This window comes from Phragmites australis, chromosome 16 (genome assembly GCF_958298935.1).
Source record: "Phragmites australis chromosome 16, lpPhrAust1.1, whole genome shotgun sequence".
NCBI classification, from domain to species: domain Eukaryota; kingdom Viridiplantae; phylum Streptophyta; class Magnoliopsida; order Poales; family Poaceae; genus Phragmites; species Phragmites australis.
The window spans coordinates 20744716-20763360 of NC_084936.1; the positions used below are offsets into that span (position 1 = coordinate 20744716).

The 18645-nt window shown below is 42.9% G+C and overlaps 1 protein-coding gene across 1 annotated transcript; it reads left to right on the top strand.

The window, feature by feature from the left end:
- The first annotated feature begins 8162 nt into the window (after window positions 1-8162).
- On the top strand, window positions 8163-8916 carry LOC133895970 (uncharacterized). Its single transcript, XM_062336493.1, has one exon. The coding sequence runs from the start codon at window positions 8303-8305 to the stop codon at window positions 8537-8539; it is 237 nt and encodes a 78-aa protein (XP_062192477.1). The 5' UTR covers window positions 8163-8302; the 3' UTR covers window positions 8540-8916.
- Window positions 8917-18645: the final 9729 nt, after the last annotated feature.

The following is an 18645-nucleotide window of genomic DNA, read 5'->3' on the forward strand; positions in this document are numbered from 1 at the left end:
TAAACATAAGAATAAACAATATCTTCATTACTTGTAGAGAATGTCCCAATTTTAAAGAATTACAAAATATTTTGCTCACAAAGCTCTTACATAATACATAGGCTAAGCACTCATCTCTCTCACTTCTAAAACCCTAGCACACTCTCAAATGGCTGGCTCAAAAGGGCTCAACCAACACTCCCCTCTATTTATAGTCTAGGTTCCTTGATCTATAAGTTTCCTACATTGTTCTCAAAATACATCTCTCTTCCAATACACTCCTATCTACCACTGAAGATATTTTCGTCCATCTTTTTCCTCATCCATCAAATGGTCTTGGCACCTTCATGACTTAGCTTCATCTTTATGCAAGGTTCGCGATGATGGCACATGTACTTCACACTTTCCCATGGTTTTGAGGCCAAACCGCTAAACCGCCATGCATGTTTTTCAAAGCGTGACTCACTGCCACTTGCTTACACCATAAGCAAGCCACTGATATCAACATGTGTACTCTATCTTGTGATCTTGACCACCGGTAAGTCTCTCTCGCTCTCGACCTGTCAGGCCGCCTTGTCACTTGCACCGACATCCCTTTTGCTTGACTTTGTCAACACGTCGTCTTCATCTGCCTTTTCACGCTTTGCTTGATCTCCACATGTACAGCTAGGATCACTCTTGACTTTGTCTAGCCTCCTTGATCGTCTAGCACAAAGCACCCCGCTTAGTCCCCATCATCCTGCCGTCGATCGTCAAGTTACATCATGAAAAAAGAACACATATTCCTCCAATTCTATCTCCAGTTGGACAAACTCAGAAATCTCTATTGAAAATCTCATCATAGAAAAATCATGAACACCGGATAATCCGGTGTACACTTCTTTTGAGCACTAGACCATCTAGTGCGTAGTCCCATCTTTCATTGTACAAATGCAAAAACTATATATAGAAAATACTCTGGTGAAGTCTCCGGTGTACACACCGAACCATCCGGCATGTACAAAAACTCTTTCTCCACTAAACCAAGGGAAAACTTATAGAAAATGCTCCGATGAAGCCTCCAGTGTGTACACCGAACCATTCGGCGTGTTAAAAAACTCTTTCTCCACTGAGCCGAGGGAAAACTTCTGGAAAATGCTTTGGTGAAGCATTCGGTGTACATAACTGCTCATCACCGGACCATATGGCGTTCAACTTCATTCTGGCACCAAGAAACACATCTGGTGGAAAATGGTCCGGTGTTCACACCTTTTTAACACAGGACCATCCGATGAGGTCATCGATTTTCTCTTTTGAGTCAATATCCTCTGGGTGATTTTCTTCTGAACACTGGATCATCCAGTATGTACAATTTCTCTAACACAGGATCATCCGGTTTGTACATTTTTTCTGGCTCAGAAACAGAAAACGTCAACTCCCATTTCTTTCCAAAACCGGTTAGTTATAATTATAATCATGCATTGTAATACATAGACATACTCATAAAAACCAAACTTTACTCAATATAAACATTATCAATGATCCATCACAAGTAAAACAATACATATTTTCACTTAGTTTCTCACATGTTTTCTACCATATTGTTCTACCAACGTGTAGTGAAGCAACTTCACTGACGAAGTTGCTAATATATGCTTCTAAATTCTGGTGTGATCTAAATTTAAGAACAAAGGCATTTGTATACAGGACTAGAGCAAATCAGCAAAGCAAAGACATCTGTCAAACAGGATCGCCTTTTTTTAAGCCCTACCTACATCTCAGTCTTACGAGATGTTCTGTCCATATCATGAATCAAAAGCATGGTTCCCATTTGAAAATTCTAGTATATTCTGGGATCAACTTCCCTCTTACTCTTTTACCTCGATGATAGTATCAATTTTACATTTTCTACTGCTGCGAGTCTCACAACTGCCAGCTGCGCAGCTTCCATTTACTACTGTCAATTTGAAGGGATTTCGCATATTGATGTAGCTGCTTACCAAATTGGAACAACGTAGATTAACCATCCCATTTTTTGCATGTCACTGTCAGAAACTGTTGCTCCATAACATCACAACTAGCTAGCACTTGGTGCGCCAGTCGTGCTATGATTTAATTTCGCTACGGATCCTAGCTCCCATGCCTTTGAGAATGATCGATATGCGCACGGTTGCATGCAGGCTTCTCTCAGTCTCTCGGCACATCATGTGCGAATTCAATCGTCGCGATAGTGTTGATTTACTTGGCGCAATGCAAGTTGATATATATGCTACTTTCTCTTTCTCTCCCTTACTGGAGTAGTACGTATACGTAGTACAATAACACAACGCTGCTTCCTCGAGAGCACACCTCGCCTCCTTCCTCTCTCGCACTTGAAGAAGTATCTTCATCGATGTACACATGGTAGCCTCCAATTTCCAATCGGGCAAAACCGGTGGCGTCCGGTCCATGCATGGATCCATACCAGCCCCGGCCCTGGCTGCAGATGCATGCATGTGCACGCACGCACGCACGCATGGTCCAGCAGCTCAGAACGTACGTCAAGCTAGCGTGCGTACGCACGCACGTACAGTCAGTACTAGTCATGATCGCACGTCTTGCCGGCGATCACTTCATCATCAACTACGTACATGCATACATGGCTAAGTAGATCAAGATGATCAGTTACGTACGTACACATGGCTGATGGCGCTTGGTAGGTGCACATGGGGCACCACGTCCAGCTAAGGCGCACAGCAACGCATACCATCAATCGCGCTCATCCGTTCGACCCGGCTGTGGACTATGGTGACCATTAACGCATCCCTCTCTCTCTCTCTCTCTCTCTCTCTCTCTCTCTCTCTCTCTCTCTCTCTCTCTCTGTGTAAGAAGTTTCAAGATGGAGAGGGCCCGGTCTGCTTCATCGATCTAGGCCGGGCTCAGATGAGCTCGACCTCCATGGCTCCATCTATCCATCTCACACCGTCCCATTCGTAGACAGGGAGCGCACGGGCAGGGTGGGGGCTTGTCCGCCGAGTCGCACCGCGGGAGTGCACGTGCATGGGGTTCAACGCTGTCCACGCGCGCGGGGCGAGGGCGACGCGCACATGCGCCCTGCCCAGCTCCTGCCGCGCCACATGCGTGCGCGGCCGCGCCATGCACCTCCTCCCATGCATGCATCCATCCGCCCGGCCGGGACCGGGTCCCTCCGCCGCTGCCCCGCCCGCGCGACGACGTCCGTCCCTCCGCAGTGCCAATCCAAAGCTTGATCGATTAGTGTCCGGAACACAGGCGATTTACACGAATCAACGAGGAAAGCTGTCATGTACCCGGCCTAACGAGGATCGTGACAAAAGCATCCATTTGAGATGGGCCCTATACTAGCTTGAGGAGCACAAACAACAGACCCTTGGCTCACGTAGCTAGCTAGTGAGAGCGAGCTACCCAGTGATACACGTACGTACGTGACACAGGGGCCAGCCGGGTGCATGTTCGATGCCTGGCTGCTTGGTTCTTAGCTGGCGGTTTTCAGAGCTCTGTGCCGCAGGGGCACGGCGAAAGCTGCCCTGCTGGGGCCTCTCGGCCCGGCGATAGGCTCGTTTGACGTACGTGCTCCTCCCCGCTGCCATCGTCGTCGCGTCCACACCACGTCGGCACGCGTATGGCTCCGCGCCTCCGCCTGCATGCGCTCAGTACGTACGTATATACGTACACTGACCCAGCTCGCATGATTTCACCTTTGGTTCTATTCGATCAATCATACCAAGAACCTGGTGTGTGGATGTAATTTTACAACATATCTTATTAAATGCACGTGACAAAGCTTGCTGGGCAGATGAATCCAAAAAAAGAATACCACAGCATTGGATAACCGAGAAAATAGCGCACCAAGGCATCAAACACAACAGGTAACTGTTTATAGTGTTTGTCATACTAGCAGGGGCGGATCCAAGGGAGCTCCTGCCCCTACCGCTTCGCTTCTAATGGAAGCTTCCCTAACAATTTTTCGTTTTGTCATGGACGAGGGAGAGGAGGAAGAAAAGAGAAAAAAAGAAGAAAAAGAAAATAAAGAAAAAGAGGGAGTGAGCTGGATAAGTCCTCCTATCTGGCTTCTCCATATGCGCCAAGTTCTTCGGATGGAAAATCACCAAAGTTTGTGAAGCAAGATTCATATAGTGTGTGATTGGTTGCATGCATGGATGGATTGTGACTTGGTGGATACATATAATCTTAGAAAAAAACTTGTTTAGTCCGTGTATATCGTTCCAGTCTGGTCCGGTAGATGCAAATATACGCTCACAGTCTGACTCAATAGATATAGGCTCATGTATATACTCATACAGGTAAACCTACTTGTTTATATCACAAAATCACTTGTATACGAGTAATCAGTCATAATCTCAACTTTTACATCTACTTATACGATGTTAGATTAAGTTAACTAAATATAAACTCAACTTAATCTATATACAGATAGATACAATCAATCAAATACTCTTCTTTTTTAATAGATATGACTTCAACTAATCTAGTTTGATTTCCATATTGTGGCTTTAGGTCAATGTAGCAAGTTTTGATAGCTCGGCGAGGCTACAGGCTACACGCCGGCCGGGCAGCCAGCTGCGGTCTGCGCGCGCCCTGTCAACTGCATCGTGGAGCTGTCTGGCCAAATTGCGAGTGGACGGCTAGAGTGACGGCAGCACAGTACCCGGGCATGCTATATTGAGAGGAATGGATCCTCTGACTTGATGACTTCACTCTACCGTAAAATCAGCTAGATTCGATGTTAGGCTATTGTTTACCACTCATGAATTATTGTTTGGATCCACGTTGAGAACCCAGTTCCCTACTCCCGCTGTTGTTATATGTTTCGTGTAGCAACGCCAAATGCAAGGATGCCGACCTGCGGAGGAGGATATTTGTCTGATTTTGAATATTTTTGTTTAAATGAGCCGTGTATGATCCATATCCCCAACCACAAATTAAGCGACCATTAAGTTCGGGTCGGCCAATCTCACTTTCCCGGGCAAGTTGCCTTGCTCCCACGCCCTGCGAGACGGCTATTGCATCGTCTTCCAAATCTGGCCCTGGAAACAAATTGTTTCAAATGAGTACTACGCACTACGGATTAAATTTGGTGTGAAAAAACAGATGAAACAACAGTTTGGTTGCAGTACAGAACACGGTCATCGTCTTCTAACGGCATGCTGTTTAATCATCGTTGTTATCACCTTTGACATGTCACACTTCATGCATATTCTCGGGTTGCGCAAGATTTCAAGAACCAGCTAAGAACTCGTTCGTCAGGAGAACATAGCATGCCTGCTCTGTTACTGGCCTCGTACAGATGAAATGGCTCTTCAGGTCTTGGAGAAGATCGATAATATCTGAAGAAACTGGAGGTGCATGCGATTTCCACACTGCTCCCAACTGCTTGCCTGTAACTTGTTTCGAGAGGAGGAGCGATCAACGTCGGTCTTGCTCTTGCTCCTGCAAAAACATCGAGTTGCAAACTCACATGCTCCAGCTCCACCAATGCTTGAATGGATCACAGGTATTGTACCACCAACCGGTTTGGATTATTGATTTCCTTTTAACTGAAACAGGATTGCAGTAGCAACATGAGCACTCGCGTTATTTAATCAAAGATCAGCCATCTGAATGAATTGAGGTGCATAAAAAAGAAGTGTCATCCTAATGAGGGTCCAAGAGAAACTCTGCATCCATTAATATCTCTTTTAGGCAGATCACAAATTTTGTTTCCTTCCAGACCACTCGATATTGACACCCAACACGTGCCATTTGTACTGAGAGGTGAATGAGGGATAAGAATCCCTTGATCTGGTCGATCTACCATCCTATTCTCCTCGTGATTTCATCAATCAATTAATAAAATTAATTAGCTGGGAAACCGAACAACTGGACAGGTCACTCCAGTCTTTCTATATTACTATCATTTTCTAGTGAAATCTATATACAACTATATTGATTCTTGATAATTCTATGTCAGATTTTTGAACCAGCGCCCCTACAATTTTACTTAACTCAAGGCCCAAGTTGGCCATGTGTGTGCAGGCGGGGGAGATGCTGCTACTTGGGCACTTGCTCACGTGAAAAGATTGCCACGGGATGCTATGGCTTCGCCGACGTTCGTGCCACAACCAGACAAAGATCGATCACGGTCCATCTGGACCGTCTAATTACATTAAGATTTATATTAGAGAGTTAGGTAAAAAAAAACATAAAGTGGATGAAAAGACTTAATGAATCGATAAAAAATGGTAGATGATCAAAATAGACTATGCATACACAATTATTGCGGAGTTGCATTTTCTCAAAAATCACATGAAACTTCCCAATAATTGCTTGCAGGCACTAACCATCCGGTGATGATGATTTGCGCAACAGTATTTGCACTAGTTAACAATGCAGCTAAGCCCTATAAGAATGAGTCACCAACATTTGGATATAAAATTTTGGAACTTTTTTAAAAATAATATTATTTTATTAAAAAATTATAAAAAATAAATACTTAAAATCCGATACTTGTAGAAATAAATATCTATCGTCATGCTTACATGACAGTGGGCTCCAATATGTGTTGACACTACATGTATCAAAAATAACAAAAATAGCATAAAACCTTTTTTTCTTACGAATACACAGGACAGCTGCAAGATACCAACTAAGAAAGACCGGTACATCAGTTTGGACAACGCAAATCCTTTTGCCGGTGAGCTGATTAGAAATTATGTTTAACGGTTAGCTCTCAAAGTGCTGATCAGCTATTTGCGCAGTACCTACTTTGGCATCAGGTTGTATTGAGATAGACTGCACGCGAGGACAGAACCCCATGACAAGGAAGAAACATGTGCACGAGACGTGGAGACGTCAAGCAATTATTACCCAATTTATCGAGCTGTCGTCTGGCCACAACAACTGCACGCCCCCCAGCCGGCCATGCCACTGTTCGCCACTCAGAAGACCAGCAGCTGCTTGCTAGCTTGCTCTGAGGCAGGAAAATTTATAGTGTGTAATCGTTACACAAATAAATTTGTATAACCAATCAATTTATGTTAAGAATTAAAAAAATTTAATAAAAAAGTGGAGCATGCTATTATCTACCATTTTATGAAATTTGAGTTCAAACAACAACTTGTATAAGAGGGAAAAAGAGAAATCTTATACAAGTTGTTGTTCGAGCTCAAAATTTATGAGATAATAGGTGTGTGATAGTATTGCTCTACACTATCATTTCTTTTTTCAATTTTTTTACAACTTCTAACATTATATTGTGTAACAGTTACACAAACTGATTTGTGTAGCAGTTATATAGTAGAATTTTCACAAAAGAACACATTTGTAACATTTATTCATAACACTGAAATTTGATCAGAACGAGAACACACAGTCTCTGTTACACATGAACCTTTGTCATTCGCGTTTTTGTGCTCGACTTATTTATTCATCACAGCAATCAGCTAAAGTCTAGCTAAGTACAGAAGTACACAATTTGACCTAGGTCAAAAGGGTACAACTTGCTGACATGACCAAATGAGAAACCAAAACAGGAGCAATTAATGATCTGTTTGGTAGAACTTTCAAAGTAGCTTTTTGGTTGGAATTAAAGGAGCTCTGCTAAATAGCAGCTTTCAGTTTTTAGTTTCTTAACTAGAATCTTTAGGAGTGATTCTGAAATAAAGTAGAAGCTAGGGAGCTGAAAAAAAATAGCTTTTTCTAATTCACTTCGAATACAAAATCAGTTTCTTCATATAGTTTATTTTAATAATTACTTTTAACCATAGAATCACTTTCTCTAAAAAAAAATCACTCTCCACAAATAATTTAAATAAAAAGAACTTTACCAAACAGGTCTTAACTGTACCAAGAGTGACATCAAACAAAAACACGACAGGCAGAAAGCTATACTAGGCAATATATGGCTATGAGGGGTTGGGAGAGGTTTTTATAGGTTATCCTCTTTGGATTAAACTATAAGCAAGGAGCCACCCTAATCATAGACAATAATAGTTGCAGAGAGTAATAAGATATGGGCAAGCTCACAAAAACTGATGGTCTGTGATGGCTCCAAGGATACCTCCTTACAGCTCAGTCTACAGCTTAGAACCTAGTTCTTACCCACAAGGCCAAAAGGAAATCTCTCGCCTAAATCTCTCGCCTTTGCTCGCAGCCTCTCGCCTATAAATACGCATCCCCTCTAACTACACCCTCGCACTACACCAGAAGCTTAACAGAACTCAAAACCTTCTACAACCAGAGAGAGAGAGAGAGAGAGAGAGAGAGAGAGAGAGAGAGAGAGAGAGAGAGAGAGAGAGAGAGAGAGAGAGAGAGAGAGAGAGACTTCATGGTGACACTTGGGAAGAGCAGCAAAATCAGTAGAGGAATGGTATCACTGAGGAGGAGGAGGCCGTTCCAGATCATGGTGCTGAGGCGGCTCCGGGAGCTCAAGAAGATAGTGCCCTTGGGTGCTCCTCGCGAGGCCGACGTGGACGCGCTGCTCCGGCAGACCGCCGAGTACATTTGCACGCTAGAGTTGAAGGTAGCCGTCCTCCGGAGGCTCTCCGCCATCTACGGCGTGTAGCGAGCTCCCATGGTGGCAGCCCATTGTTTGCATGCCAGTTGCCACTGCACACATGTAAGAGGGAAGAGAGAGCCCAGCTACATTTCTTGCCCTGGCCATCTCTCTTCAACTCCTCCCTACCACCCACCAAGTAGTAGCATATTGTGCATCCTCTATGTGATTGGTTGGTCGCATAAGGAAGTATGTTGATTGCTTAAATCTGGCTGGACAAGTCCGCCATTTCTTCAGCTGATTGCAAGAAAACGCTTGGACTAGTTGTCAATAGGCTAGGAGAAGTAAGAACTCTGCATGCATGGTTCGTATTTGTTTGTATGTGTCTACGTATGTACAATGAATTCTTGCCTAGCTCTTCAATTCTTTTCAAACCTTCACACTAAGATTTGGTTTCTTGCCTCCAGGAAATGTCATGACCTATTAGAGTACATGTAAAAACACATGTTCCCTCTGAAGTCGGAGGGAACAGTATCTTATAAGATGTACTACAGTGGTCTACAGCCGAATGATGCAGCAATGGTACTAAGTATGAAAATACTGTACTAATTTTACTGTATATATGATAGTGTACCAATGATGTAGTGCTAGATTTTGTCCTTCCATTTACCATCCCAAGGTCGCGTGAAGTGGGGGGATTCCCGTCCCGTCCCGTCCACTCGGCAAGGAACTGCTACGGACACAGGATCATTAGGATAGCAGCAACTGTCGCATTATGAATAATGGAGCCACTAGTGCATATTGATTGAGTGATTGTACTACTCATTAGAAGGATCGTATTTGTGTGTGCATAACAAATAAAGAACTAGAACAATGGCAAAATATTTGAGAAACAATCCTCCTTTCTGTGTTCATTACTAATCAGTCCATTGATCAAAGTAGGATACTCACAGGGCTGGATCTTGTAAAGATCGTGAGGTAAGTACAGGAAGCACAAGAAACTCCCCCATCCAGAATCATATCATAGGAGCGAAGATCCTTCAAACTTGCTGCATCACATGGTCTCCCTACGGATAAGAATATAAGATGAAATATTAATTAAAATGCAAAATATTAATCCCCAAGAATATTTATGAAATGGGGTGTTGCAACTGAAAAGGAAGGTCTTTTTGTCAAGTCCATTTCTTCAGGTACATGGACAGATAGATGAGTGATATTGTAGGATTGGATCCGTTTTACCCATGGAGAATATATGCTAACATGTCACATCAACAGGTGATCTACAATCCTACATGAAAAGGATGCTACGAGTGCATCTTGGAGATAGCTGATAAAATACACTTCTCAATATTGTAACCAGTATGATTCTTCATATTTCATAGAGAAAAAAGAAGAGCATGTATTAGATCTTGAAGAAAAGTGATAAAAAGCTAGTATTTGCAAGTCATATCATCATCCTCTTCTATATTAGGTATAAAGAATTATGAATGATGGAACCCGTATAAATTTTAAAAGTATATTCTCTCAACTAAAAAATAGTAGTTATTTATAATTATTGAAGAGACCCTAATGAAGATAGAGCACATAATACGTGCGGGGATTTAATTCATGCGTAAATCTACTGCTGACCAGATAGATAGCAGCTGGGATACCAGAGGAAGCGCCCAAGAACGGCATGTGCATCCCAAGACTGTCCTGCTTCTGGCCTTTTGCCCCGCATCATTGGAAAGCCCTGTTCCCTTTACTTGATTGATTAAGAGCCAATGTTTACTTGATTAATTTGTCATTTGCTTAAGACCATTTCTAACCATATTCCTTTCATTTCGTTCCCTTCTCCGTTCCTATTTCATTTATTTTCTCTCATCTTCAACAGCTTCCCTTCGAGGGGAGTCGCGAAGGGAAATGAGAGATAATCCTGTCCTGAAGGGAATGACTTTGAGAATTCCATTGTAAAAGGAACTGTGAAGCAAAACCGTTGAAACGCTGAAGGAAATGAAAATCCCTTTACTAAGGGAATTTCATCCCCGAAGGAAATCCCATGAGCGTGGCCTAACAGGAAATACATATGTTCATTAACACCAAACGGCACATTTTGTTCGTCTTCCACCTTTCTTGTCCAAGTTCAGATTGTCTTGAAGAAAAAAAAAAGATTAACCTCGTGGCCATCTTCCTTTTTCAGCAGGAGTATTGATTCCCAACCAGATGGCTTGAACATAATGCTACCTCTCAACTTCAAGAAGCTAGCGAGTGTCTCTCGGTGGGTGACATTTAATTCAACCTTGAGAGCGAAGAGTCGTACCCTCCACTCAACCCAGGCTTCCTGTCGGGAGGCACTGGGGGGGAAAACACTGGAACAGCGTGCTAAGCTGAAGCCTGAAGGCGACAGTAAGATTCTGTATTTTACAGCACAGCCATGTGGGATATTCCTTGAGATTATTGTTCACAGCCAGGCCACAGCTATGAGCTATTGCCATAGCATTTCAGCTACAGCCTGCATGTTGCCAACGCATCTATGCTTGCTTGGCGGCTTTCCAGACGTGGCATTTTATATTGGACCTGATTACTGTGCGAGGTTAGATGATGTATGGATAGAGAAGATGTCTATACGAGTCGTGTCTATTGGACCGTCTCGAAGCACGACACTGTAGATACGGTGTAAGCACGGTTCGGTCCAAGATTAGATGGGTTGGGCTAGCACGGGACGAGGCACTGGGTCGTGCCTGTACCGAGCGCACGGTACGACGGGTCGGCACGGTCCAGTTCGTATTTTTTGGGTCGGCACTGGCACGGTGCAACCCGAGCAGGCACAAGCACAGCCCGAACCGGCCCTAGCACATGGCGGCCCAGGAGGCACGGTCAGCCTGACACGGCACGCGACGTCCTAGGCAGCACGGCCGGCCCAGGTGGCATGCGGCGGCACGACCGACTCGGCACGACACGGTCCAACGGGCACGCCTGGGCTGGCTGTAATTGTTGTGCGTGGGCCTAGCACGCGGAGGTACGTGAGGGCACAGACGGCACGCAGGGGCACGCGAGTTTAACAGGTTAAACGGGCTTGGAACGACCCGTTTAACCCGTTAATCCGATACTTTTGAATTTTATAACCGTTTTGTGACCATTTGAACTCCAAAAAATTCAAAAAATTACAAAAATCACTATTTTCACATAAAAATAGAGGATCGCCCTGCCCTTCTATTGCACACTAGTAACACTATTTGCCCTCTTATTTCCTCCTCTCATTCTTGTCTCAAAGTTATTGAGAATTAGCGATAATTTGGCAAAAATAGTTTGAATTATTGCCAAAAATCCAAGCAATTCCAAAACTGTAATCTTACTGGCTTGACGTTGAAGAAATCTTGGTGATTTTTTTCATCGTTGTTCATTTGTTTTTTATTATTAGTTTTATTAATTGATTATTTCTAACTCTGAATATTTGCTTTTTTTTAATTCCATTTGACATTGATCATGGATGCCGGTGATCATGATCATAATGCATCCATCGATCATGATTTTTTTTCTCCAAGGACTCACAGGGAATTACAACCCCTTTGACACCAGTGCTGTAGGTGATGATGGACTCGACGGTGAACCTCCGGTTGGTTCACATGCAGGTGATGCAGCAGCACCTCCATCGTCAGGCTCTACAAGTGCATACGTATCAGCAAGCACCGGTTCTAAAAGATCAAGAGCTAGTACTTCTGAAGATTTGCAAGACTTTGAAAGGTTCTACAGAGAGGAAGATGTAGTAAGTGTCAGGTATGCTAGGTGTTATATTTGCAAACATGAATTATCTGCAAAGCCCTCAGGTGAAACAGGACATTTGAAGAGGCACGCCACAACTTGCAAGTGAAAGAGTGGAGCAGCCAAGAAGTAGACGGTGTTGCAGTACAACCCTGATGGCTCTGTTCGTCACTGGGAGTATGACTCTACCAATGCTCGAAAAAAGCTATGTCGCTTCATTGCAAGAGCGGATCTACCACTCAACATCAATGAGTCTCCTGCATTTGAAAATTACATTAAGCAAACTCATAATCCTAGGTTTACGCATGTTTCTAGACAGACAACAAGTAGGGATATGGTAAAAAACTATAATAAGTGTCGTAGCAAGCTTAAAGAAATGTTACAAATATGTACATTTTCAGTTGCTTTGACCTCGGACATTTTCAGTTGCTTATCTTAGTGTTGTTGCTCATTTTATTAATAATGATTGGGAATTAGAAAAGAGAATAATAAGTTTCAGGTTGATTGAAAACGCGCATACGGGTGAAAATAATGCTGAAAAAAATATCTCAAATAGTTGAAGACTTTGGTCTAACAAATAAAATATTTTCTATCACTTTAGATAATACTGGTAAAAACTCTAGAGCCATGGATATTCTTACTCCGTTGTTTAGTACATATGCCGAATCTTTCTTGTTACATCAACGATGTACTTGTCATATTATCAATCTTATAGTAAAATTCGGTTTGAAGAGGTTGTCGTAATATCTAGATGATTTCCGTACTGCAATATCTTTTGTAAACTTCTCTAACCATCGAATTGCAGTATATAAGCAATATTGTGTTGCAAAGGGTGTGCGTCCGTGTAAGTTTGCTATGGACATGCCGGTAAGATGGAACTCTACTTTCATGATGATAAAAAATATTATACCATATAAGAGCATATTTGGTGCGTTTATTCATACACAATATCATCAGCATGGGGTCAAACTTTACTTATAGAAACGCATTGGTATGTTGCTGAAAGTATACTAGAGTTTCTTGAATTTTTTTATGATTCAATTGTAAGTTTATCATGAGTTTATTATCAACCATCTTGTTTAATAGTGCATAATATTGTTGAAATTGCTACTCATTTAAACATATATGAAAATGACAATCTTCTAAGAGATTGTGTAGTTCCTATGAAATCTAAATTTTTAAAATAGTAGAAAGAAATTCCTTTATTGTATGCATTTGCCTTTATTTTAGATCCTAGAGCTAAAATCGCAAGTTTTTTTAAGAGTTCTCACAATTCTAGATGATGCTCTTGACCATGATTATTCTACTAATTATACTAATATTTGTTCTAAGTTATTCGATGTTTATAGTAAATATGAAACAAAGTGTGCTAGAGTTTGCTTGCAACGACCTCCACTAGCACCCACAACCAGTAAGAAGATGACAACGTGGGGAAAAATATTTGGTGGAGGTTCTTCATCAAGAACTTTAGAATCTTCATCACGATCGTCTACGACTACAAGTGCTGAAATTCCAACATCTGGAGGGGAGCTAACTACCTTCATCGACAGTGACGTTATCAGCCATGAACAAGAAAATTTTAACATACTGCAATGGTAGCATGACACAACACGAATTATCCCGTGCTTTCACTGTTAGCACAAGATTTGCTAATGGTTCCAGTATCTACTGTTTCTTCTACGGCTGCCTTTAGTCTTACTGGAAGGATAATCGAAGAGAGAAGAACAAATCTCATAAGTGAGATGGTGGAAATACTCACCATAGTAAAAGACTAGGAGCAAGCTGAAGCGTGAATGCAACACACTGCAGAGAACACTGAGCTTAAAGCTTCATTTGAAAATTTGTATCTGGATGTTGTTGACACTTGAGAACGTGTAATTTCCAATTTTTTGAGCTAGGTTGTGCTCTTTTTTCCTTTGCTAGAAATGTTTTAATGAGGCAACCTATCAATAAAGTTTATTTTTAGAATTAATTATGTCCTTCTATTATTTCTGATTTTTTTATGATTTTTCTTTTTTTATTTTTTTCCTATTTTTGAAGTGCTGGTGGGCCGGTGTAGCCCAACCGTGCCGTTCGGGCCGCCCGTGCCTTCGGGCCCTTCAGGCTGGTCGTGCCACCAAGCTGCAATCGTGCCCGAGCTGGCCCGACACGGCACGGTGACCGTCGGGCTATTCAAGCCATGCCGTAGCCAGGTCATGCCGAACTGGACCCGTGTTAGGCCGGCTCGAACGATCCAATTGGCCATCTCTAGATATAGCGATTTTATTAACATCCGACTCATGCAAAAGTCGAGTAATCTAGCCTCTTTGTATGGACTTCTCCACAGCTTCTAGCCTTCAATAAATAGCTAGCTTCTCAACTCAAGCCAAGGCTTTTGCGGGCTGAGAAAATAAGAGTACCTTAGGTTCATGAGAAATTACCTACATTTACCATCAATAAATACACAGACCATTATTCATTCTCTGTCCCACCAGCCATTTGAATGACCTCCTCTGAACAGTTTCCTCCTTAGTGTGACATATTGATTAGGGTTTTTAACCTGCTACCGTTGCCATTGCCCGCAACAGCCTCATTCCCCTCCGCCCTGCACTCTCGGTCACCTCCTTCCCTAACGCACTAGTTCCCCTCCGTCTCCAATACCCTCATACCTCGACACCAGTCAGTCGTCACCCTGAGCATCACCAGGTCATCGAGACCCCCACATTGGCCTTAATCTATAGTTATTACGGCGATGCGATGAGGCACAACGATCCACACCTTCACATCTTTATATCTCTTATGATGCGTGGTGTGATGATGCCATTCATTTTTTTCCATAATTAATAACTTTCATTTTTTATACGTAATTCTTAACTTTCCTATGCTTCATCTATCCAATAATTGTTCTTTTGAAGACCGGGTATACCCATTTCTCGACAGCCCTCCAACTGCCCAAGGCCGAAGGAGCAAAGCCCAAAGCCCATAGCCCGCTCAACTAGCAAGCGAACCTACCCATTGTCGATCCATCCCAAGCCATGAGTCCACTACCGCACGACGGCTTCACACAAGCACTACCCATAGACATGAAGCAGTGGCAACTAGAACCGAGGAGCTCGATGACATGTAGCGGCTCTACGACTGGTGAAAGACAACGAGGCGGATGGGAGACGGGGAGGCGAGAGGAGGGCGACCGTCTCGGTGGCAATGGTGAAGGTGGCTCAGTGTAGGGTTCGAAGGCAACTCGAGCAAGGATGTATGCTGTGGCCCCCTCGTGCTCCACTCAATTAAATAGATATTCACTCGCCTATTGCGCCCACCACTTTTTTTTTTTGGTCGCCACATGATTCCAAAAAGGCAGCACAAGGACGCCGCAATGCTATGGCGGACATCATACACGCTGGAGCCATGGTGACGCCGTGGTCTCCCGTGATTTTCCCACCATGGTGATATAGAGCCACCATAGAGACACTTTAGCGACTCCCTAATAACTATGCCTCAATCGCTCGAGCTCGGCGAAGAAGCACGGTAAGCTACCGAGACACCCTGTTGGCCGACTCTGCTCATGCCTCCCATGAAATACATGCCGCAAGGAAAAGATTGAGTTAAGATAGTTCTGATTTGGCATGGTAGTTCATCACTTCAGTTCTGATTTGTGGTACCTTTCGATTTGTCTCACTATATTGGATTTGAGCTGTGTCAGCTAGTGGGATGCTGTATGAACTTTTTTCGTAGGCTCAAACATGAATGAACTGCAAAGTAAACCTTTTATTGTTATTGTTTAGGATCTAAAGAGCAAACAAATTTCAGCATCATTTCAGACAACTTACATGAGATGGTCCAATTTGCTGAAATTTGAAATTTTTGTGAAGGGTAAATTTGTGCGGTTTGGGTTTCTCAAAAATTGTGCAGTGTGGATCTAACATTTACATTCACAGGTTCATCTCATTGATCATGTGATTTGATTGTCTCGGAACAATCCAGCAACTTCATCTCATTGATCTCTCGTGCTAATATTTTTGCTACAATTTAAGTTTCTCAACTACCTAGAAGGTCAAAATGATATATATGGACAATATAAATGTCTATTTTCTTAACAAAATATGGCAAACAATCATTAAAATATTTACTAAGGACAAAAAGATACACTCCAAACAGGTGCATTACAGACATTGCACACTTTATTCAGCTCAAAAGTCATCAGTCAAGTCATCCAAAAGCAGAGTTACACTACCAAAAAAAAAGGTTCAATAGTGTGTGTTGAAAATTGCTATCAATGGTGGTTGCACCACTTTATAGTCGGCACTAATTATCGAGAGACTACCAGTGCTGGCTTAACAACTGGCACTGTTTAGGTTTTCCAAAAAAAAAAGAAGGGCCAGCAAATGAGCTGGCTCCATGCATCAAGCCGGAGCTCACCGCCGGCCCCACATCGGAACCCGCCACCCCTGCCATCCGATGCCAGCAAGGAAGAGGCATGCGATGTCGCCGTGCTCCGTGAGCCACTCGTCCTACCCTGATGAGACCCACTGGAGCGCGGCCTAGGTGTCCTCGTAGGCAGTGGGAACCAAGTGCTCGAGCGTCGGAGACAACGAGGACACCGATCAATGCTAGGGAGTGAAGGGATCAGTGACGTCCTAAGAAGGGGGATTGAATAAGGACACTTAGAACTATTTTGGCTCCAAAAATAACACAAGATAAACATATATCATGATCTATCTAGATGTATTCTAGGTTTATCTAGTGTGTCTACTTTACCGATCAAAACGCTTACAACCTATCTAAGTAGGTAAATTACAAGAATGTAAATGCGAAAACGTAAATAAGGTAGAGAGAGCAAACTTGATACATGGATTTTTTTCCTGTGGTATCGATGGTATAAATACCACCTCTAATCCACATTGGAGCTCCACCAAGGATATGCTCCTGGTTAGCACCCAGTTTTGGCTCTTGAGCCACTAAGTCACAAAGACAAGGCCTCCATCCAGATGAGCCACCAAGGCAAAATCTCACCACTAGGCTCTCTTCTGGTTTCTTGCCGTCGGGATCACTTCGGAGATTGAGGTACCAAGGCAAAGGTCTTTGCGTCCTCGCACAATCGCCTTGCCGTCGCTCCACACCAAGTTGGAGGGTCAACAAGCTTGCCGGCGAGTCATCAAGACTCCAAAGTATCAACATACCACTTGGTACAAGGTTGGATCACTCCTTGATCCACTATCTAGGTAGCAATCACCTAGCAACACTCTCTCTAGGCTTATAAGCACTAATCACTTACTAATCTTGTGCTTAATTATCTTGGATGTCTTCTTAGTGATACATGAACCTCTCTGGACTCCAGCAGCATACCACACCTTCAAATGACTGAGTGAAGAGGTATTTATAGCCTCAAACCCGTGTACTAGCCTTTAACCCAACGACTCAGAAAAGTTGTTAACACCGAATGATCCGGTGAGAATAATAGTACAAACACCAGATCATCTGGTGATTACACTCTCACAAACAAGCCGTTGGAACCCCACTCAAGCTTCTGTGAACATCGGACACTCTGGTGTATACTTCATCTCTATCACTGAACTATCCGGTGAGTTATCATGAGTCATCCAAGCATTTCCTCCTTCTTTGTGTAAATTGCTTCAGTGAAAGCATCTAGTGCACATCACTTCATCACCGGACTATCCGATGAGTTGATTTCAGCCAACTGAGCCAATACAACCCTCTCTGAAAATAATGCTCTGGTGTGCATAGCTTTCATCACCGGACCATCTGATGTGTTGAACTTCGTTCTGCCTCTTTGCACTATTTATTGTCCAGTGTGTATAACACATTGATCACCAGGCCATCCAGTGCTTCGATCTTTAACTTCAATGGTTGCAACTTTCTCTGGATAAAATGCTCCAGTGTATATCTTCTCTGATCACCAGACCTTCTAATGAGATCTTCAGGCCTCTTTTCCCTTTACCAAACATGCTCCAATGAGTTCAATAGCTAGAGCACCAGACCATCCAGTGAGACAAATCTTCTTGTGACTTCTCAAATTCAGTCTAACTTTGTCCCAGCTGCGGTAGCTTCTTCATGTATTACATCCATGAGAGCTACTAACATATATTTTTGACAAACATGCTAGTCCCATTGACTATGGTATCATTAATCATCAAAATCATGATCATAGCCTAATAGGGTCATTTTCGCTAGAATCTTCTCCTTTTTGGGATGGATGACAACACAACTAAAACAAGTGGTAAATAATAAATGATACCATATTTCTTGGATGCATGTTTTTACCACTTAGTCCCCTTTGTTGTGCCTCTCCCTTTTTCTATTGCCACTATCTCCCTTGAACGACCTATGCAAAAGCTTCTCTTTTATCAATCTAGGTACCTAGCATCTTTTCTTCTCTACCTTTATCGACTTCAGTATTCCTAGACATCTTACTAGTTGCTACAATCTTCTCCACGTTG

Coding starts and splice junctions, on each gene's coding strand:
- LOC133895970 (XM_062336493.1), top strand. CDS start 8,303: ATGGTGACACTTGGGAAGAGCAGCAAAATCAGTAGAGGAATGGTATCA.